Raw genomic sequence first — 24,872 nt, forward strand, 5'->3', positions numbered from 1 at the left:
TCATGAATGCTGAGAAAGGACATGAAAAGCTTGGTGGATAGCGGATACGGGACAATATACTAAATTGGTCACGAATTTCTCAAAAAGGAGCTGTATTGGCATGTTGGGAGTGGTACCTATACAGAAAAGGTTGGAGAGATCCGTGGATTCCTAGAGCTGAAAATCTTAATCTTATCTTTAATCTTATCTTAATCCTTTGTAAACACCGTCGGTCATTTATTGTTGATCTACATTAACATAAGATCCGTTGCTTTAGAATGTTTGTGGGCCCGTAGCGTTGTTGCATAATATTTTATTAGACTTTTAATTTGTTTTCCTTTGATTAAATTCTGTATGGGCTCGTTGTTTCAGTTGCAATCATGTATAGATGTTTGTACTATTTGTATTGGGCTTTCATTTTGATTTTTCTTTGCTTTTTGCGGTTCCTCGTATCCGACGTTGTTCTTTGCCGATTTCTATAAAAACTAAAAATAATTGTCATCCCTTTTATGAAATTATAATCATTGATTCATATAAATTTTATTAAATTTTACTTTTAATTTTTATAATTTTTTTAATATTTTTTAATTTTTATAATTTTTTTAGTGTTTTCAATTTTTATAGTTCCTGTAATTTAATATTCTTAAGTACTTAATAAATAAATATCACTCAATCTTGGCTTTTATAGATATAGCCCATATTATAAAATCAAATCAAGTAAACAATCCAATATTTATTATATTTTATATTATAATTGGTTAATTATTTTTGTCATTAATTTAATGATGTATATCAATGATAAATATATTGTAAATTTTTAAATTTTCAATGATACAAAGCCCTTATATATTAATAATAAATTTCTTATATATCATTAAGAAAACTTTTATATATCAATATGAACCAAACACACATCTAAATTTTTAAAAATTTGATCTATATTTTTTGGATACAAGATTTTTTTTTTAGGCTAGTGGGCCAATTTATCTTTGAAAATATTGAAAAAAACTACATGAATTAAAAGAAAAACTCAATAAATTAAAGGTATTAATGATTGTGTTTTTTTTTTATTTTTATAACTCAAAATTTATATAATTAAGTTATGTCTTCTAAATAATTTTTATACATTTAAAATTTTTCATGAAAAATTTGATAAAAATGTAAAAAATTATATCAAATCAATTTTTCTATTTTTTATCCAAATACATTATATCAAACTTTCTAACAATTTTAAATTTTTTTTATTTTGAGAAAGTTAATCATCTATTAATAACTTTAACATTTAAAGATTAACATATTTAATCAATCAAACTACAAGGCAATTGATTCAAGATCAAGAAAAAATATAAGGACGTGTAAATTAATTTTTTTCAAAAATTTATCATACGAGGAAATCAAACAGTTGGACCTACCTAGATAATATACTATTAGAAATGCCTTAATTTATGATTTATCACTTCATAAATCAGAAAGGGAAAATACACATTTGCAATCTATCTATATCCTATCTATATTTATTATAAAGCACAATGTCAAAGCACTATAGGTCTAGGATAAAAGCTTACTGGCACCTCAGCCATCCCCAAATCAGATGGGTGATAGTTGCGAATCCTTTTGGGGTATGTGAGTTCTTTTGGAAGGGTGTAGTGCGAGCAAAGCAAAAGCAAAAGCAAAAACAAAAACAAAAACAGTGCACTTCTTCTTTTTTTTTTGACTTTTTTAAAAAAATTAATTAATGGATGATTTTATTTAAAAAATATAAAAAAATATAGTTGTGGAACCCATTATAAAAAAAATTGAGCGTGGGACCTATCATTAGAAAATTGGTTGTTGGACCTACAGTGCATTTCTTTTTTTTTACTTTTTTTAAAAAATTAATTAATGGATGATTTTATTTAAAAAATATAAAAAAATATAGTTGTGGAACCCATTATAAAAAAATTGAGCGCGGGACTTATCATTAGCAAATTGGTTATGGGACCTACCATTAAAAAAATGTGATTGTAGAACCTACATTTGTAAATTTTAAAAACTTAAACAAGATATAAAAAATAATAAAATTTTTACATTTTGAAAGATCATGTAGGATCTATAATAAAAATTAACTAAATATAAAATTTTTAATAAAAATAATAAGTGTTAGATATGTAAAGAAATTAATAATAATAAAAAAGTGAGAGACCTTTTTAAATTAGTTAATTGATTCTTTTAAAAAAATAAAAAAAAATATAGCTATGGGATTCATTGTAAACAAACATGTGTGGGATCTACCATTAAAAAAATTGAGTGTGGTACCTACATTTTTAAATGTTAAAAATTTAGAAAATATGTAAAAAAAATATTAAGATTTTTATATTTTGAAATATCATATAGAATTCATTAGTTAAACTTGACAGTAGATATAAAATTATTAGTAAAAATAATTGATATTAAATATGCAAATAAATTACCAATAGTAAAAAAATGTATGTGGGAACTATAATTTAATTAATAAAATTTATTTATATAGGATGAAAAATATTTTCCATATAAATTTTTATTTGTAAATGTTAAAATTATAGACAAGATGTAAAAAATAATAAGATTTTTATAGTTTAAAAGATCATGTAGGATACATAATAAAAATTAAATGGAAATATAATATTCTTATTAAAAATAATATGCATTTCTTCTGTTCAAAAATGTAAAACATTTTTAATCGAATCTCACCATTTAATAAAGTAGTTACCTATTTTCAAACTAATCATATTTTTTTAAATTTATCCCTATTAAATACCCTATAATAAATATAAAGTTACTATCAATAGGAGTATTTTTAAAAAAAGACAATGACTATACCTCAAAATAATTGTGGAGATACTAAATAAAATTTACTAACGCTTACATTGCAATGATCTTCTGGAAAATATTGAAGTTATGCTGCCAAATGTTCTTCAATGGAATACATCCAAACATGAAATGTCTTATTGGGATATTTACTCGAGCCAAAGAATTTATGCTAACCACACCTTAGTTTAATTAGTAAGCAAGTTATACTGATTTAATTGGATGTCTCAGAGTTCAAGTTTTAAAAATGTAATAACGTTAGTAGTAGAGCTTCTATTCAAAAAGGTCCTGTCTTGGTTCATTTTAGATTAGTGTAACTTACTTTTGAAGTCCCCTTATTTTAGGTTTTTATTATTTTTATGCTTTTCTGTTTTTTTTTTTTTTTGGTTTCCTTTATGTCATTTTAGATTCTATGTTTTTTGCCTTGTTTATTTTGAATGAGTTGGAATGAATGAGAATCATCTTTGTTGGTTAAAAAAAATTACTATAATACAAGGAAGTAAGGGCCTATTTCTTTTTAAAAAAAAAACTGTTTTTTTCTGAAAATAGAAAAACTTCAAAATTTATTTGGATAAATTTTTTTCATTTAATTATTTTTAAAATTGTTTTTTTTTTATTTTTTAAAAATAAAAAATAGAAATAACTTCAAGTTTTTCTCGTTTTATTTTTCTTGTTTTTAAAATACATTACATTTGATTATTAAAAATTATAACTACCTTAACAAATTTTTATTATTAATCATCATCTTTAATTGCCTATAATTATCACTATCAGTCCATTTTTAAATTTTAAAACTGTTTTTTAATTGATATAACCAAACAAATTTTTATTTTATTTTGTTTTGAAAAATAATTTTGAAAACTATATTACAAAACAATTTTTAAAAATAAAAAATAAACATAGAAACCAAACAGGCCCTAACCCTCCTTGCTTTTGTTTTTTAAACTTAAAACTCCTTCAAACCATGAAGAAGAAGATGATAACCCTCCTTGTTTTTGTTTTTGTTTTTAACTTAAAACTCTTACAAAGAAGAAGAAGCAGAAGTGATGATATATTTTATATATTTGCATAGTTTGCTTTTTTAACTTTGAAAACAAATCATTTTTATCTTATAAAAAATTTCTTTTTAGATAATTTATATATTTTATTAAAAGAATTATATATGAAAAAAATTGAAATCATGTTTCATTTTATTACAACCAAGAAAAAATATTATTATTTAGTTGATTTTATGGTATGACTTTTGTACATCCATCCGGCCTATTTATATTACTTGTTTTCTATAAATAAACCCGGGGGCAGTACTTTCATATTTTGATTAACATTCTCAAAATAATTAAAATTATGCTTCCTTTTTTTTCTCTCTCCAAATTTTGACAACTTTTAAAAGTTAAAAAATGCTAAAATTTCTCGAATTGATGTTAATATCTAAAAAATAATCAAGATCAATAGAATGTCTTTTCTATTATAAGAAAAAAGAATATGTCATTTCCTTTTTATTATTAAAAATTGATGTGAGTTGAGTCTAAAAATTACAATGATTAGGTCACGCTTTTAAATTCAAAGACAGCAAAAGAGGTAATTGTACATTACTCATCAACAAGTCCTTACATTAGCGGCAGAATCGAAATTTATAATTTTATGAATTTATAATTCTTATTAACCAAATCATTCAACCAATAAATAAATATTTTGGTAAAAAAAAAAAAAGTAATAAATTTGTCTTTCATCTGCGCTGTCCGAGCCAGACCACCACTCTAATCAAAACGATGTCGTTTTTTTGAGGTTCAGGGCGTTCGAGGACCATCGGCCCCGATTTGTAGAGTGGTTTTGAAATTTTTACACTAAAAGAAGAGGCTTCTCGATTCAAAGATACCAACGAAGATTAATAATGAAATTAATAATTATACTCTTGAGGGAAACAGTCTTCCTCATCGGATTCTCTCCCAATTCTTGCGCGCATTTGTGCTTTGGAATTTGACTATTTTTCAATCGCCTCTCTTTGGTTCGTCACTTTCACAGTGAAGTAAAATGAGTTTTCTGCTAACAACTTTGAAGAAGAAGCACGACGTCGATACCGTTATCAGAGACACCTTAGAGAAGGTCCTTGTCCTGCGTTTCGGCCGCTCCTCCGACCCTGCATGTCTCGTGCTTGACGATATTGTATGCCTTTTCTCTTCTTCTGTTCCTCATATTTTGTATCCTCTTTGTCGTACTCTTTGGCCATGAAACATTAATTGTTTCAGACTTTGGTGTTATAAATAATATCTGTTTACAGGTTTCGGGTTATCTGAGTCTAATTTGCGGTGATGTTCAATAGTACTGAAAAGAGGGGACAAGGAATTAAATTCTTGCTAAACGATTCATTTATATGAGGAAAAACCTCGGAATTAAACCCCTTGCCCTTTTTCTGCTTTGTCGATCCCCTTGCGTGCGAAGGGAGTCAAAATTACCGAACACTTGTTATTTCATTTAGGGTTAAATCTAATTTGATCCCCTCAGTTGAGTTTCAGTTATTATCCATGATCTAGTGATGTTAAAGTAAAGACCTTTATGTATTTTTTTTAAAAAATAAATTTGTAACTTCACCCTCAACGCCATTAGATCACAATCTGATTGTTAAAATTCCTCAATAATTGAGTAATTGTAATCCATGTGAATATCATTCAAGGTGCGTGTAAAGTGCTTTTTCCTTGTAAGTTGGTATAAGATAATCAAATTAGTTGGGTATGACTTCTGTCAGCACTGTATATTTTTGGTTAGCACATCAAATATAACATTTGTTTCATGATTTTTCATTTGATAATTGTTTTGGTAGGTTCTAAATTATAAAGTTTATGTTTGGCTGATATTTATAGTGAAATTTTGTAATGGAGCATCGGGGAATCATCTGAACCTTACGCCACAAAATTGATTATCATGGTTTGAGCTGGAAAATTCAAAATGCTAGTAATCCATAATATGTTCAGCAATGATTTAAAACTCAGACCAGACATTCAAGTGCTCTAACGTCGTAAAATTTTGTTGATATTGTTCCAGCTTTCTAAATCAGCGAGGGATGTGTCCAAGTTTGCAACTGTGGCTCTTGTAGATGTTGACTCCAAGGACATTCAAGTCTATCTCAAGTATTTTGACATTACCCTGATTCCATCTACAGTTTTCTTCTTCAATGCGCATCACATGAAAATGGATTCAGGGTATGCATCTGTGATCTTCAAATCTGAATTCTTAAATGCTTATTTCATACCATTCTACCCCAATTTTGAATTTGAGACCTGGCGATACTCTTATGTCTTTTGAAATTAACTCTACTTATTGTTTTAATTTTATGATCTGTTATGTAGGACTGCTGACCATACTAAATGGATTGGTACTTTTCACCGAAAGCAAGACTTTATTGATGTTGTAGAGGTAAATTTTCCATTTCTTCAAAATCATTCCTTTTGTAGTAAATTGCTTATTGACTTGGCATGGTTATCAATTGTTTTGAATTTGGACTTTCACACTAGCATCATATGATTGCAAATTGTTAATCAATTGATAAAATGAATGTTACTAGAACATCCCAATAACGGGACTACGGGAAGAAAACAGGGAATTCACGAGGGAAGAAAAACAATGATATAGTTATCAGTTTGATCCTGGTTAAAGGAGGTGGAATTATAGGTTGGGTTTGTGAAACATCGACTATTAGAAAAGTATATAATTCTTTAAAATGGTCCTGACTCTATAAGGCTGTAGTTCAGAGTTAAGAAAGCCAGTGTCTCTTGTAGCCTTCCTGCCTTATTTCTATGTATTAGTTTGGTTTTGATAGGCATAATATTATCTTCCTGTTTCTGCCTCTTTGCTTGAAACTGGTTGTAGTTGAGAGTTAAGAAACTGGGAATGCTTGAAAATGGCTTTTCTGGTTTGATTTTGCTTAGCCATTTTTGACCATGTTTTATTCTAATTTCATGCCTAGGATGATTTTAGTGTTTGATCAGTATTATCAAGTGTGATATACTCCCTCCGGTCTTTATTATAGGACACTTTTAACCGTTTCACGTATAGGAGTGGAGGGAGTTTATATCATCTTGTGCCAAAGCAATCCAGGTCTCCTTCTGTTGGAGTGTATTTTAGTTTGATGTTGTAAATTGATTCAGGGTAAAAAGCGGTTCATAGTTCGATTGTCTGACTGTAGTTGAACTGAAGTCGAGTCACACACAGATAATATTTTACAATGAAATCAATACATATATTATAAAATAATATTTAAAATGGATGTAAATATTAGAAATATAAGACCGATTAAATCATTCTATGTATGAACAATATCCTTGTGAGACAAGTTGAGGAGATTAAATCTCTATCACAATATGCCAAAATTCTGTTTCTAAAGCAATTGGGATTTGATAAGATCTGTGCCAAATCCACCTAGTTTTATGGTTTGACCCCCGTGTTTTTTTTCCCCCGGACGGATTTTGCCCTCTCTGTTGGTTTTGAGTGTCAAATCAAAGGAACTGGTTGATCTACGTCCAGTTTTGTGGTTCAACCAGCATCGATCTGTATTTCTTACTGTTTAAGTGTAATAGATTTTCCTAGGAGGCCAATTTTTTTGGAAAATACTACTATGGATACATTTCTTCTTTCTCATGTTCTGAATCAATCCTTCAATATTATGAAGTTATCTATCAGGTGCATGATTTTTTTTTTCTTTTTAAATTTATTGATTAAATTATTGCAGGCAATATATAGAGGAGCAATGAAGGGAAAGCCTATTGTGAAGTGCCCTCTTCCACCAGAACGGATACCAAAATACCAGCTACTGTACAAAGATGTCTAGAAGTAGAAGTTAAACTTGGCAGTTATGGTTCTTCTCTTATACCCCATTTGGTAACACGGAATTGTAATTGAAGTGGAAATGAAAGTGGAACTATTACTCTTTAGCTGGGGGAGCCGCTGTGACATGTAGTGTGTGTTTGGATTAAAAAATTTACAACTTAAGTTAGGATTCAATTGAGATTAGCAAACTGAAGTTAGAGGAAAAGTCAGTTAATATAATGTGATTTATGTTTGGATATCTTTTCTTCAAAAGTCAGTTAGATAAATTGAAATTTGTTTAGATGATTTGATTCAAAAGTCAATTGAGATATTTAATCAAAAAATTAAGTATGATTTTTTTATATTTTTTGACTGACTAATGAGTAAAAAATATTAAACTTAAAAATCAAGTTTTATATAATTTCAGTTTTATGTTATATATACAAAAGTAGTAGTTATTATATATATATATATATATATATATTCATTAAAAGCAAGACTTTTTTTAAAAAAATGCACTCTAGTTTTATACAAATTAAATTGAAATAAAATAAATCTGTAAAGTTGAGGGAAAATAAAGTGATGGAAAATCTAAATAATAAATGAGCAAGAAATAAAAATAAAAATATGCATTAATGTTTTAGACTTTTAGTGTTCAATGAAAAGATAGTAATTCTTGTAAACAAAAGTAGAACTAAATAGCAAAAACCTAATTGAAAATTAGAATAATATAAATTTTAATCCCTCATGTTTGCATGAGTTATCAATTTGATCTCTTATATTTAATATTTATTGATTCAATTCTTTAAAGTTTTTTCAATCATTGCATTAATCCTTTAAATTTTAAAATGCAAATTAACCATTAAAAGAAGCTAATATGTAAATTATATCACTGATTTTTTAATACTTATTTTCTAATTTTAATTTTCCTTGCATATTTTAAAAAAGGGCAACACATAATAATAACCATCAGTGGTTGGCCAAAAAATAAAAAGACAATACCTATTAGTGAAGCAGGGGCAAAACATGATCACAAAACAGTGGCAACAATGGTCGAAAGTCGTGAAGCAGAGGGTGCAAAGTTTTGACGACGATGGTGGACCATGAGAAGCGCAGATTTGCTAGACTACAATGGAGATTGAGAGGCGACATGGAGAACCACACTTTAGAGCAGGGATACGTTAGGTGTGAGCAAGGACGATAGAGTTTGAGATCGGCCGGAAGTTACTGTGAACAACCCACACAGTGGAGATCAGCCGTCGGCGACGACGTCACCTGTGCGCAACGCAAACAAGGGAGGCCATGAGCACAAGAATGATCACGCATGCGAGGAAGGTGAAGCAGAGCTGGAGCTTGGGTGAAGAGAGAGAAAGCATGAAAATTTAAAAATCTTTTAACGCTTTCCAGTGGATCAACGTTAACGTGAATGGAGAAGCAAAAGCTAGGTCTCACGGCTTGGAGAAAAACGCTCGTTGCCACCTAACTTCAGTTGAAAATTTTTGCTCATCCAAACAACTTTTTTGAGCTTTTCATACTCTAACCTCAGTTTGATCCACTCTAACTTAAGTTATAAACTAATCCAAACATGCTAGTAATTTTTAGGGTGTGTTTAGTTGTGGGGTATTGGTCCTCCCTTCTAAATTGGGGTTTTATTGGAGGGGAGCTATTTTTTCTGACTAATATACCCTCTTCAATTTTGTCATTCCACAGGTGCCCAAAGATAAAAAAATAATAAAATAAAATAAACTCTCATACAATCTTCACTCTTCTGTGCTTCCTTTTGCAGCAATGTTTAAATACATTGAGGCTGTTGTCAACCAAAAACAAAATTAAGATAAAAAATATTCTGCAAAAGCAGCACCAGCGGAAAAGACATTGGATTGGCAAGTCACCGTTGATGCTTAATAAATAGAAGAACATAACGAAATGATTCTAGCAGCATATGTAGTCCTCTTCGACGTATTGCTTGCCAAGGCCATTGATGCATCTGTTAATTTTGGAAAAAGAAGGCCCGATGGAACCGCCCTTCCTCTTTCTCATCTTGTATATTGAACAGCATGGCTTCCACTGAAGAACATTGTTACTATCAGGCAAATGTACATTTGGAAGCATAGGTGATCGCACCAGTAGAGGCTGCCAGCATCGCTGAGTATTGTTCCCTGACTCACAGAACCTATGACAGTGGAGGAAGAACGGACTATTTTGTCAAGTTAGAGTTGTATGTTATATCTCACATTGGAAGGATTTCAAGAGGGCCTGGTTACATAAACGGGTACATTGTACATTCATTAAACTAGTTTTTTGAGAAAAGAGTTATGGCTTTGTGACAAAAACTGTATTAGAGCTGGTCCTGGGTTTGTCCAATCGGTGGGGTCACTTGTGATGTGGGCTTCACAGATTAGCTAGGAAAATTATTACATCTCACATTAGAAGGACTTTGGGAAGATCCTGATTATATAAATGGATATTACACACTCCACTAAATGAGTTTTTTGAGAAGAGGGTAATGGCCTTGTAACATATATGCTTGTTATGAAATATTAGTTAGTTCTTGCGAAATCATAAAGCATGAATAATAAAAAATGGAAGATATGAAATCAGTGTTAAACACTCATCGCCTCTGAACTTCAGAGATCCAATCAATGAGCCATTGGATCGAAAATCTGGAAATCATAGAATGCGTTGGTGAATTTACATCAGATCCAAACCAAACAACTCTAGCAAAAGAACAGTGTAAAAATAAATTGTCAATTGCTTCACCTTGAATTGGACACCAAGTCACTAACTTAACTTCACTGCCACTTCATTGTAATTTGTAGTGCATGAATTTTGAAATGGGATTTCATAAAAAAGGACGAATGGAGTATATTGATAAAGAAATTTAAAGCTAGTAATTTAATAGAAGCCAAAATCTCAATTTCTTGGTACACTAGATTTTGACCTTCCATGCTCTGTTTATACATTTCTCTGTATCTTATTCATCAATTTGATTATCTATTCGATTAAATGTTTTTTAAAACAAAATCATGTTATTAATTAAATGAATAATATATTTAGTTTAATACTATAATTAACAATTTTATACTGTTAAATCAAATAAATAATTAAATGAATGAATAAGATTAGGTGTAAAGAGAGGTACAAAGCGAGACTAAAGAGAGGATACAAATCTTAGAATCCTAAGAATTACAATAGAGTCATCAATTAAGGTTGAGCTTGATTTTTAAGTTAAAAAAAATTCACGGCTAGACCGCTATTTTAAATTGTAAATGACAATTCGGGCTTAAAAAGATTTAGTCCTTTAATCCTTTTAAGCCTTAAAATAAAAAGGCTGCTCTTTTAAGATTTTTTATGATTTTTTTAAAATTTGATATTAAAGAAATTAAATATTATATTAATTAAAACACTGTAGCCTCATTTCATGAGAATGAAGAAGAAATATATGAAAATCTTAATCTTTATCACTAATGAGGCTCCACAAAGATAATGATAAAATTATATTGATGTTGATGATAATAAAAATTATTAAGATTTAATTGACGGTACTAGAAAAGTTTGATCGTTATCGATGTTAATTTTATGATATTATTTTTTTTATTAGACTTAAATGTATTGTTGTGTGTATTAATTTAAATTTATTTTTTTAGACTTAATGTTATACATAATAACTATTTTAAAATTTTAAATATATATTTTTATATTTTTAAATTAAAAAATAAAAAAATTAGGACATTGAAGACTGGCCCTTCAGCCCATAGGGTTAGGGCTAGACAGACCAAAATAGAGTCTTGAGACATAATTAGGCTTAATTGGACTAGCTTATTTAAGTCTTAACCTTTCAAAAGTCGGTCCTAATTGACAGCTCTAGATGGCGGTTAAGAAGGTAACATTCTTAAATTATAAAACAAAGTTAACAACTTTATTACATTATAAGCACATGCCATAGGCGTGATTATTTGAACATATAAACAAGAACTAAGCACACGCCGTGCATGTGCGTAATTATTCAAACAGGTGAATACATAAACACGAACAAAGAGCACTTCACAAACATCTTAAGACACATATTTTCCCAACAATACTGATGAAGTCCTTTTTTTTTTTTTTTGGGGAGAGGGGCAAATACGAAGCCCATTTTTTTAAAACACATACTTACTTGAAAATAGTGAAACCATAGTTTGTAATAGTATATCCTCCATCAGCCACGAGATTGTGGCCATTCACAAACTTGGACTCATTACTCGCTAAGAACAGAGCAGCCTCAGCGAAATCTTGTGGTTCAATAGCAGCGCCCTTAAGTGGTGAATAAATGTTATGAACTCCTTCATCGTCAAGCCTGAAGAATTCCTTCGCCATGGGAGTCGCCACCACATATGGCGATACACAGTTCACTCGAATCCCGTACCGGCCAAGCTCCACCGCTGTGTTCTTCGTCAGCCCTAGAACACCGTGCTTGGAGCTCGTGTACGCATGCGATGATAGCCCGCCGGCGATACTACAAACACTAGCAGTATTGATAATGTTGCCGCTCCGTGCCGGAATCATCACCCTTGCGGCATGCTTGGTACCGAGAAACACTCCGATGAGATTCACGTTAACGACTTTCTGAAAATCGGCCAAGTCGTTGTCGAGAATGTTGTCCTTGTTGTAATCGCCGAGACCGGCGTTGTTGAACATGATGTCGAGCTTGCCGTATTTTGAAACTGCGGTGTCGACGGCGTTTTCGACGTCTTTCTCGTTTGTAACGTCACAGTGAACGTAGGTAGATCCAGGTATGGTCTGGGAAACAGAGTGTCCAAGGTCGTCTAGAATGTCTGCAATTACCACTTTAGCCCCATGTTGGGTGAAGAGTCTTGCAGTACACTCGCCGAGTCCTCTTGCAGCGCCGGTGATGAGAGCCACCTTGCCTTCAAGCCTGCAACAAGATTGGAGCTTCAAGAACATATTCAAACTTATGGCTCTGTTTTGGTTGAAGGGCAATGAAAGATGAGCCTATATTTCAATGAATTTAATTAATAGTTCTTACTCTTTTTAATTTACATATTCCTTCTATTAAAATTTTATAACCTCAATTATTTATTTTTTTTCTAAGTCAAAGTTATTAGAAACTCTGTTCCTCCACCATCTTCTCCATTACTCTCACTAAATAGGATTCAAAAGAAGAGATATAATTAATAAACTTTCAAGAAAATAGTAGCTTCCTCTCCAAAAGAAGTTCACATAATTTCCCTCAGAATTTCTCATATTTGGATTTTCTCTCTCAAAACTAAACAGTGAGAACACCTGAAAAGAAAACTGAGAAGATAGACGATAGAGATACATACATACATACATACATACATATATATAGGTGAAGTTATAAATTTAGGTTAGGTACCTTTTAATGGGAGCTGAGGCAACCTCTGAAGCACTTGCGGCCATGGTGGAGACTGGGAGCAAGCTTTTTTGATGTTAGATGGTATACAATGAGCTGATATGAATTTCGTTCTTTGTGGTGAGTATATTTATAGACACACACACACACGAAGGCAAAGATCTATGGAATTATATTTATTTGAGGGAGGAAAAAATCAGCATATTTATGCAAATGTACAATGAACACAAGCCAAGAGAGCGAGGATAGTAGGAAGGTTATCAAATTGGTTAGTGCAGATAAGTTCACGAGGAGAAGATAAGCTCATGTCGTTGTCAAACGAGTGAGAGAACAGTAGATAAGCTCAATTGACATAAAATAAGGCAGAATGGCATTAAAGTCTTAAAGGAGGGAAAATGATTGTTAGGTCCTGAAAAAATTACTGTGAAGTTATTTCAATTATCTTAAATTCTCATGAAACATATAAATTGACACCGAATCTTAAATTCCCTTACAATCACAATTTGAGTATGAGAAAATAACAGCCTGGTTAATAATAATAATAACTTTATATTAAACTCATATTCAAGTTATTACTCTCTCATATCCAAGTCGTAGGGATTTGAGACTTGGTAGTACTTCATTTCTTAAAATTTTAATTTAATTGAAATCCTTGGGTGCCACTTCATAATAATTTTCTCAAGTTTTGAAAAATTAAATATAAATATTAATTTAAACAATTATAATTCTAATTTCAAAGTGAGAGTTATATTTAGAATTTAAATATCTTATTTACAATTAAAATTTTTGAATTTACAATTGTATTTGAATTGATATTTATAATTTATTTTTAAAAAAATTATGGGGGACTGTCATTTATTCCTTGTTTCAGATCTTCATTCTCATTTTTCCATAAAATAAACTCAAAGTAAACTCTTACAAGCCTATCTTTATAAATGAAAATAAATAAATATAGATTAAACTGTGTCTAAAAGTAATTTTTTTTATTGTGCACATGTATCTTCCTATCTTATTGAAGGCAATATTGTTTGAGGCATAGTTGAGTATTTAATATAAGCATTTTTCTCAATAAGAATTTGAACCTTAATTCATCACATTATAAGGGATTAGCGTTCTTTCCACTAGACTTAACCTCATTGGCAAAAAAAAAAAAAAAATTCAAACATGGTGAAAAAATTATTTATAGATATAACATATTTAAATTCTATATTATTAAGAAATAATGAACAAAAAATACTGACATTAATTCAACATAGAATCTATAAATGTATTATCTTAAACTTCAATGTACCCCATTATGTTGTATATTTGTTTTTATATTTATTTCATCAAGTAAATTAGCATGGGAAAATGATAGCTTTAAATTAGCTAATTAACAGATTGGTCTCTCGAAATAATATAATTCCTCTGAGGTCTCAAGGGATGTTTTTCTCATTAGAGAATTTAAGGAAATGATACTTTTTTCTTTTATTCAAATTAAAAAAAAAGTCAGTTCCCCCATTTTAGTCGTGTTATATTGTATGCTTTGTCTCTCTATCATCACATGTCGCTTGAGCTGTGTGTGTCTCTGTTGCCATCTCACCATCGTAGTGTCGCCATAGCAGTGTGGCTGTAGCATTCTAGTTTGCGATTTGGTTTATCTCCAGCAGCTTTGACTGTCAGCTTTGTCTTGGCATTCCCGGTAGTGGGTCTATCGTTGTTAGTTTGTGGATGTGTTTGTGTTGCTGGAAGTAAGTCCAACAGCTTCTCTCCCTCTCTCCCCAATCGCACTTGAGTTCCTAGTAAGCGTCGTTGGTTTAAGGTATTCATTCCTCTTCTCAACGTTGTTGAAAAATGGTTCAGAGTAGCTAAATTTTCAAGTTTCATTTTTATAACAATGAAAATAATATACCAAAAATTGATGAACAAAATAATCTATGTTCCCCGTTTTCAATGTTTTAAGAAAAAGCATCTCAAGCTTGTAGATATACTACTTTTCTTGTATACTTTATTTAAGCGATTGGTTGGTACTTTATCATACTAAGGTAGAGCTGTGGATAATACAATGTCGGTACATAGCTTCTAAAGCACTCTTCTGGTCCTACTTAATTTGAAGTTTGCATATTTTATCATCACAGACCATAACTTCTATTCATTCTTTGCAGTTATTTAGCAGCCTAATCTTGTGACTCTTTTCTAAATTTAAAATCTCTCTAGTCTTGTATTATAGTCATTCTTTAATAGAATTATAAGTCTGGTTTAGTCACTGAGGACAAAAGCATATTAATTTTGTGCAAATATTTTCAGTACACATACAAAATAATCATAAGGAGTTTTTATTATCTGATTAAGTCTGATTTAGGCATGGAATATGGCTTTGGAGCTCATGAGTACAACATTTGGGCGCCTGTCATTTTTATTGCCTTATTGTGGGATTATGTATATTCTTTGAAGATTGTAAATTATTAACAAGGAGACTTGATTGTTTAGGATAGGGAAGATGGTGAATGTGTTAAGTCTTTTCAAGAAGGACCTTCTCAAAGAAAATGAAGATAAGTGTAAGAAAATGAGGTTGAAACATAGAATAAAAGATGAACTCAAGGCTTGAGAAGAGTTGCTAAAGGCTGAAAAAGCCAAGTATGTTGAGAAGGCTAGGTAATTAAAATTTGATAGACATGTTGCAAAAAGTAAATACAAGGTTCCTTTTCACACGAGGTGCTCTATGAGGTAGTTTATGGAGCTTGCAGAGTTAGTGAAAGAGAATGAGAACCTAAGAACGAGGGTAGAGAACATTGGGTTTGGTGTGTTACTTAATATCTGATGGAAAACACTCCCTCGAGACCTCTGTTTTCAATTATTATCTTCATATGATCCACCTACCCATAATTTTACATTAGAAGGAAGTGAAAAGAAATGAAAGTAGAAGATGTTCACACATTGATGGGATTATCCTTTGGTAGGGTGTCAATAGAGGTGGATGACCAAGAGGAAGCATTCTTGAGGTTAAGGGAAAAATATTATAAAATGCCATATAAGAAGATATTGGCATTGATTAAATCTAGAGTAGAGGATGAAAACTTTGAGTTTTCATTTTTGTTGTACACATTGGGAATACTTTTACGTCTAAGTGCTAGTGCTGATGTTAGTGAACGGATGGTTAAGGTAATGTATTGCACTAAGAATGCACTAAAAGGCTTCAATTGGTCAAGATACATATTAGATGACTTGTGTGACGAGTTGGAAGAGTATTTGAAACAAATGAGGAAAAAGAAGAAGGATCAGATTGCAAATGTTGGAGGATGTTTGTATTTTTTAGTGGTATGTATAGATGGATTTATAGTATTCTTTTCATTATAATGCCTTTATATTAAGTATAATGTAATAATTATATGTATGTTCTTGCAGATCTATTTTTTTGAGCATTTTTCATTAGTTGAAACAAGCGACCATGATTTAAGAAATACTGTCCAATATTGAAATGATAGTCAAGCCAAGGAAAGACTACAAAAAGAGAGAGCCAACAATATTGGGCTGCTTTATGGTGCTTCTATAGGAGAGCTCACTTCCACTATCACCAAGAAGAGACTGACAACATCATATCTAGATTCGGTATTTATTTCTCACTGTTTTGGAAAGAATAGCATTTAAAACAAGTTATTTCTTTGCTTACATTTTACAAATGTGTAGGAATTGAAGGACTTATTTTCAACAGTAATAGGGGTTATTGAAGAAAACTACCTAAGATTAATTGCTTATGTTGAATCCCCATTCAGAAAGGAGAAAATGAAAAAGGAAGCATTGAGGAAATTAAAAGGGGAAGGCAAGTCAACTATTGAAGTTGAGGAAGAAGATGACTAGGTAGGATATGGTAGTGAAGACAATCTGGCCTCCGAGTTTAAAGAACAAAACAAGGCAGATTTTGAGTCTAAAGAAGATGAAAAAGAAGAAGATGGAGGTGATGGAGAAGGTGAAGATGAAGAAGAAGAAGATAAAGGAGAAGATAAGGAAGAAGAAGATGATGAAAAGGAAGGTATAGTTGATGAAGGAGGAGAAGAAGAAGAATAAAATGATAATTTGTCATCTCCAATTCATGTATCTTCCTAAGAAGAGGACGAAGAGGAAAAATTAGAGGAGAAAGTTAAGGAAGATGATGGTGAATGATGACTTAGGAGATCTACAAGGACAAAAATACCAACTATTAGGTCTCCTTGGGTTCTATTGAAGTCGGTGAATAGGATGAAAAAGAAGATTGATGAAAAGCAACAATTGTTTTCAATGGTATCACACATGTGTAAAAGGAAGGAAGGTGATGAGTAAGTAGCCTTTGTTGCCTAATTTTTCATTCATTTCTGAAAGTTTAAGAGAAGTTATTTATATTCCCTGTTTCAAGATCTTAGTTGAAATGTATGATTAATATCTCACCCGTAATGAACTTTAATGTTTGGGAGGAATGCAATGGATTAGTAACAAGATGAGACAGTATTTAAATTTTTTTTTTATAAATTACACATAGCAATGTATGAATAACATGAACTCCTTTATGGTTATAGTTCATGACTTTGTTGTGCCATGCATTAATAGGTGATATCAAGAATTCAGGTCCAATCTATCGACATATATTTGATGCTGACTTCATGGTTAGCTTCCAGTGAAATTAAATTTAAAATGTCCTATTTAATATGTTTTGTTTTTTGTAATTTGTAGCATCATGTGTTCTTGTTTGTAGTGAAAAATGACATCAAATCCCCTCGTTTGGAAGGTAGAAAAGAACAAGAGGGATATCCTACTTTAATATGTAGGATACAATATAGTTGAATGTGATTTCATCCTTGATCTAGCTCTTGTAAACCATTATTGGATGTGTTTCGTGCTAGAGTCGAAGACATTGAACTTCTATGTCCTTGACTTGTTAAAGGGGGATAGTGATCTTGAACTAAGGAGAAAGAAAAGGAAAAAGGACCGAGCTTTAGATGCAAAAAAATTATTGACAAATGCATATGTATGATCTATTAGTCAACTTTCATGATGTGTCTTGTGTGCATGTTGTTTTGATAATATGAATTTGTTTCCTTTGCAACGAAATAGGTTCTTCGACATCATTAAGTTGGTAAACCTAGACTTGATCAGAAAGAAACCAACAGCTAATGTTATTTGGCCTCTGGTACCTTAACAAAATAATCTATGTGTTCTCCACCTATTGCTACAGCTTGTTTATGTAGTACCTTTATTTCCTTTGACCAATTGTGATTATTGTTTACATGCTACATGTTTACAGGAAAGATTATGGAGTTCTTGTCATGATTTGGTTGAAGACATTGGATCCCACAGAGTTGTAGGACATCAGTGATGTATGCTTGTATTTTCTTTGATGTTGTTATTTCTACATCAGGGCTGTTCTTTGTTGGTGGTTATTCTTTCTACTTGTGTGTTATTTTTCCTTTGGTGTCGGAAGAAGTTACTAACTTCAGGGCTGAGCTTTTGTGGTGGCTAATTAATCATCCAAAAAATGAAAAAACAAAGGTGGCCTTGAAATTACTTGATAAAGAGAAGACAAGAACGAGAAAGGGGTAGCCACTTTAGTATAAGAGGGATGTTAATATTTGTCAATGATTGCTTAGCATATAAAGGGATAGCTACTGTTTGAATATTTGTTAATATGTGTAATGACCTCTTGAATAAGGACTGCTAATTGTGTGGTACTTAATAAAATTGATACTAATGTCATATTTAACTTTCACTCACCTAACATAGCCATTTCCTCTAATATATATTGTGTTATGTGTTTGTATGGTTCTGAAATGTTGCTCATTTATTTTCATTCTGATTCTTGGGTGGTGTTTTTCTCAAGGAATAAAACTGCTTGGCACTAATTAGAGCTGTTTGTCTGGCTTGTTTTTAGGACAAAAAAGTATCATAAGGCTTTGTATTCTCTTAGCAATACTTTGATGCATTTGGCTAGAGTAGAATGCCTACAGTTGTAAGGCTGCTCTATTGCCTTTATTCTTATACGATCAGATTTGTTGCCTATGCCAATTGATACTAATGTTGCCTTTAAGGAATGAAGTTAGTTTATAATTGATCAATTTGATTATAATTAGATTATAGTTAGATTGTAGTCAAATAAATTGTAATATATATATATATATATATATATTATAGTTTTTACCTTTGATAAAAAAGGTAATTATATAACAAAAATAATCAAGTGATTATAAAGATACAACTTTGTATAATTTTGAAATTAAAAAAAGTTAAATTATTTCATGATAAGTTTAATCTATTCGATATATTAATCTATTCATGAATATAAAAGTGTGTTTGGTATTTTTACCTTTTTGAATATAAAACCTAGGTAAATTAAACTAATAAAGGAATTAAGGGAAAAAAATCAACAAGGAAAGTTTGGTAGTTGGAAATTCGTAAGTCCCTGTTCACAACTTTAGTTCCAACATTAACAAGTTTTGTGCCTATATTTGCAACTATTTTTTAGCCATTCACAAGTCCTAGAGTGCAAATCTAGACAAGCATCAGAGTTGAAAATTTGTAAGTCCTCGTTTATAACTTTGGTTCTAATATTAACAAGTTTTGTCCCTATATTTATAACTATTTATTAGCCATTTGCAAGTTCTGGAGTGCAAGTCTAGACAAGCATTAAAGTTGAAAATTTGCAAGTCCCCATTTACAACTTTGGTTCTAATATTAACAAGTTTTGTCCCTATATTCGCAACTATTTATTAGCCATTCGTAGGTCTTGGAGTGCAAGTATTGATAAGTATCAAAGTTGAAAATTCACAAGTCTCCGTTAACAATTTTGGTTTCAATATTGACAAGTTTTGTCCCTATATTCACAACTATTTATTAGTCATTCATAAGTCCTGGAGTGCAAGTCTAGACAAGCATTAGAGTTGGAAATTCGCAAGTTCCCATTCACAACTTTGGTTTCAATATTAGCAAGTTTTGTGCTTATATTCACAACTATACAACAAGGAATTACAATTTATCAGCACCCTCTGTAAATTAACTGAATCAGCAAAAAATGAAATACCACTCCAATCCAACAAATAAAAACTTTCATTAATTTAAATGACAAGAAAACCTTAAAAAGATACATAAATGACTCTAAGGTTTCATTATTAGTTACATGATTCATAACTTGCATCAAAATACCCTACAACTCTTTTGCAAAAATATATGATGGGTTGAATCTTCTATACATAAAAAGTTTCAACTTTATTATATTCACAATTCAAGAAAACAATAGTCATCTTTGCACATTGTACAAGACAAAAGACAGCTGAATTCACAAAATATATGCAAAAAGGGTGTCATATCTATATCATATCCTAGCTTGGATTAGGATTCCTACAAATCTTGTGTGTATGACCTGGTTGATGGCATAGTGAATAGTGATAAATCTTCTTGTTCTGAAATTATGACTCCTTCCTAGAAGTTCGTGGCCTCCCAAGAAGATGATGGGTCCTTAGAGGTTGGAGGAAGATTTGGCCCCTAATATTTGGAGTTTTGTAGTCATTTGGATGAGGCATGTCTATTGTAACAGGAATCATGCTACAATAATATATCTTCTCTTGTGGGGTGATTTTGTAACAATCTTTCACATAACTATACACATTGCCATGTGTTATCTTGATGGCAGAGCAAACGTGTGGACAAGGAATCCCTAACATTTGCCATGCTACATAGTACATTTACGTAAGCTAAGATTAACACGTAAGTCTCAATATGTAGTATGTACAAAAACCTTATTTCCTACATAATGTTCTGCAAACATTTGTTTAGCTCTAGCTACGTGGTCTCTTAGTTCTTCCTTAGTCTTTAGACCGACACCATTTTTCCAAGTAGAGAGAGCCATTTTGGATGCATGCATTTTGTATGCTACCTTTTCTCTATGCTTATGGATCAATTATGCAACACTATACCTTCTCTCGGTGACCATCCATAAATTAAATGACTCTGCAAGATTTATAGCTATATTATCCCATCTTCTATATGAAAACTTAAATAAAAACCACTTATCAATGTCTCCATGATTTTCAAGCCATTGAGCTAATTTTGAATTGAAATTTCTCATGTTTCCCATTACTTCATTAAAGTCATCTTCAAGCCTTGCATATGCAATGCCATCGAGCAAGTTTAATGCATCATCCTTGCCCTACCCACTGGTCCTTCTCTTACCTCTATTAATTTTAAAAATTTATTGCACTGAAATTCTCCTTTAATGTGACGATAACAAAATGCATGTTGCTCACCTCCAAATATAACTTGAATAGCACCTATTATGGCATTGTGTCAGTCTGAAACTATTGTGAGTTGCATTGAGCCTATTATTTCTTTCACCATGTATAAGAACTAAGTCCAATCTTTAAGTGTCTCCCCTTTCATAATGGCATAAGCAAAGGGAAACAACTCATTAACAGCGTTATAGGCAGATGCTGATAGCAAAGTCCTTTTATAAGGACCACTTAGATGACTACAATCTATGTATAATATGTGTCATGCATTATACATGACCCTCTCTATATAATAGCCATAAGTTGTAAAGACACGCTCAAACCTATTACCATCAGCTGCTGCCCACTTAGTAATTTTTTTTGGGTCTATTTCCACTAATCGATCACAAATTGATGGAATTAACATATAATATTGGTCGGGTCTATCATAGATCTCTTTTAACGCCTTCCCTTTGGCTCTACATGCTTCTCGGTAAGTTAGATTGACACCATATTCTATTTGCAACTCTCTCCTAATATCATTAGGACATTTGTCTACATGAGATCTCACATCCTCAATTACAATACATGATGTTAGACTTAAACTTTCCCTGTGGGTAACAATTAGACTATCTTGTGCATAATGTATGTGCTCATTTTTAAACGTCTTCACACATAAAAATGAAGTTTTCTTTCCCAATGCAAATGCTATGATCTTCCAAGGGCAACCTTCAATGTCACATATCACTCTCATCTTCTTTGTCCTATTGTCCTTATATTTATACGGAAACTTATGGGCAATGCTATATTTGTACAATGCTTTTCTAAAGGCTTTAGCATGGGAAAAGGTTTGCCCTGCACGTGATAATAAATCCTTCCACTTAAAAAAATTAAGCTTTGGCATCGGTGTAGGAACACTTTCTACTCTATATGATATTGTTAGAAGTTCTCCACAAGTTTGGTAGATTACACATTCTACCCCGCTTTTAAAGGCTACATGTTCGGAATCATGATCTTCATTAGGAGGAGAAGGAGAGTTTGTATATGAAAGTGACAAAAATTGCTCCATCCTGCATTTATAATCCATCCAACTTTATGTCTCATTTATACTTGCATTGACAATCATAACTTCAATTACTAAAATAACAACTATGCTATAGCAAAAGACAACTTTCTTTAGAGAAATTAAACATAGTAACTTATATTGGTGCTTCCTCAATTATTGTTTCTCCATTGCCATTTCCTTTACAACCTATATATACATGATTGCTTCCAACATTATGCTCAAATAGGGTAGCAATTTCACCATTATCAACAAGGTCTATAAGGGTCATTTTATCATATCTCATAGTATATTTCATATCACTCAAATTAATGTTAATGCCAAAACAAGATGTTATCATTATTCTGAATTCTTTGAGTGTCATCCCTTCTCTTATCATTTTCACCCCCATACTCCCTCCATCATATTGTATTTTATCTTCAATATTTTTTACAAAATGTCCCCTTATGTGAAAATAACAAAATAGTTCCTTTCCACAACTAGAAGAAGAACAAGCTATTTCTCATGCCAACCTTGAAATAATGAAATAGTCATTCATCAATATGTCTATTTTTTAAATATCATGATCACATATCTGTTATGTTTTATCCAATAACAACTATTGTTCTTATATTCACAACTTTGTATTTGTTATTTACAACTTTTGGTTTATACATTTACAATAGAATTGAAAATGATATATCATTTATTATCTATCATTTATCTATGTTGAGTAAGTATCAGTACTCACGTTTTTCAGCTTCAAGCATGAAGAGAAAATGAAGATCTCAATCATTTACACACAATAATCCACACCAACTTCAACTATCACATATGGGAGGAGAAAATTTCAAGGAGGAGAGGAAATTTATTCACGTACATCTGACCCAACAGAGGAAGATTGTATGCTAATATATACCCACATGCAATAGCCAATCAAAACAAACAACCCATGTACAAAAACTTAAAAAAAAAAAAAAAGGAACGCCATAACGAGAACAAGAAGGAGAGGAGAAGGAGACAAAGAAGCAAAGGGAGAGGGAGATGGACCAATACCGCAAGGCAGAGAAGATGAGAATATGGACAGCATGAATCAGAGCCTAAACATGCAGGAATTTTTCTTCAGTGAGGATTGAGATTTTTATTTACTTTGAGGGTAATTTGATCATTTCATTTGATTTCCTAATAATAAAAAGATCCCAAGGGACCTAAGTAAAATTATATCATTTCATGAGACCAATCTATCAATTCGCTATTTTAAATAGATTTTTCTGTCATTTTTCCAATGAATTTATCAAATCTGGCTTCTTCAGATTCAAAGATACTAATTGTAACATCCATGGATCATTGTATCTTATTTTCGTTCATCAATCAAAAGATTTGAACATTAATATATATATATATATATATATATTAAATAAATCAAGATTCATGTCATTGATTTTTCGGAAATGGACATCTTAATATTATATTTCATGATGAAGCAGCATGAAAGAGACTTTCTCTCCCTTCCTCATCCGCAGAGGCAACAACGTCTTAGTCTACGGTTTTACAAGTTTCAAAAGAAATTATTATTTTTTTAAATTATATATTAATAATTATATATTTGAGATACTTATTTTACCAAATATTATTTGAGGAATTTTTTTTGCATGCTTGTTAATTTTATATAGATATATTTTGGATTTTTAACTAAATTTTACAATATTTTTTTTCATTTGAACTTTTTTTTTTATGGAAATGGATGTAGATTTAAATATTAGAAAAATCAATCAGAAAGAGAATAAATACATCGATCTTTCTTAAAGTACCTTAATTTGATATGACAAGTGATAGTATATTAATGCAAGATATTTTCAAAATTATAAATATTTGTATTTACGAAAGCATGTTATTATATGATACTCTTTTAATATTTTTGTCAAGCTGATCAGAAGTTCTGCTTCAATCTTTGATTAATAGGAAGCATTATTTGTTCTATATAATGAATCAAGACACAAATAGGCCAATAGAATGTAGTGAGAAGCAAATTCCCTCACCCCCACAACCAAAAAAAAGGATATCATAATATTTTACAAAAAAAAAGATTAAATTTTTGATAGAATACAAAAAGATAAATTTATATAAAATTTTTACTAAAATTATATATGCTAATTGTATTAAAATTATGAAATTAGTTATTTTTGGTTATAAATTATCAACAATTTATTGAATTTTTATGGCAATCTTGCTCATGTGATTTTTTTTAAAAAATAATCTCATATTATTCGTTAATAGTTTATATAATTAGTATAATACATTCACACCCACCCACCCGTATATATATACATATACATATATACATATAAATATATTCCATAATAAAATAGATTATTATATATTCCATAATACATATATTTCAAGCATACTGTTGCTAAGATGAGATGGAAAAATATAAAAAGATTAGGGCAAAACTGTCTTCTCCTACCAAATCTGGAGTGGGACACTTTTCTACCCGTCACACTCCTTATGTGTAAGATAATTTTTTTTCTTTTGTTTTTTTTTTTTAAAGATTTTGATTTCATTGCTTGGTATCCTAGAAAATCTAGCTGCTAGTGTTGCTACCGTTGCCAAGACTGATCTAAGACCTTTATTATATGTGGGA

General features: G+C 30.9%; 2 protein-coding genes across 2 annotated transcripts; one reads left to right on the forward strand and one right to left on the reverse strand.

Annotated features, from left to right (window-relative positions):
• The first annotated feature begins 4,675 nt into the window (after positions 1–4,675).
• Positions 4,676–7,864, forward strand: LOC129318690 (uncharacterized). Its single transcript, XM_054963591.1, has 4 exons — positions 4,676–4,968; positions 5,845–6,002; positions 6,150–6,216; positions 7,529–7,864. Exons 1-4 carry the CDS (start codon positions 4,837–4,839, stop codon positions 7,625–7,627), a joined length of 456 nt encoding a protein of 151 aa, XP_054819566.1. The 5' UTR covers positions 4,676–4,836; the 3' UTR covers positions 7,628–7,864.
• Positions 7,865–11,502: 3,638 nt separating this feature from the next.
• On the reverse strand, positions 11,503–13,202 carry LOC129318548 (borneol dehydrogenase, mitochondrial-like). Its single transcript, XM_054963388.1, has 2 exons — positions 12,983–13,202; positions 11,503–12,520 (listed from the first exon to the last, which is right to left on the reverse strand). The coding sequence occupies exons 1-2, from the start codon at positions 13,024–13,026 to the stop codon at positions 11,758–11,760; spliced, it is 807 nt and encodes a 268-aa protein (XP_054819363.1). The 5' UTR covers positions 13,027–13,202; the 3' UTR covers positions 11,503–11,757.
• Positions 13,203–24,872: the final 11,670 nt, after the last annotated feature.

Source organism: Prosopis cineraria, unplaced genomic scaffold (genome assembly GCF_029017545.1).
Source record: "Prosopis cineraria cultivar Desert tree isolate PC_DT_omini unplaced genomic scaffold, ASM2901754v1 PC8, whole genome shotgun sequence".
NCBI classification, from domain to species: Eukaryota; Viridiplantae; Streptophyta; class Magnoliopsida; order Fabales; family Fabaceae; genus Prosopis; species Prosopis cineraria.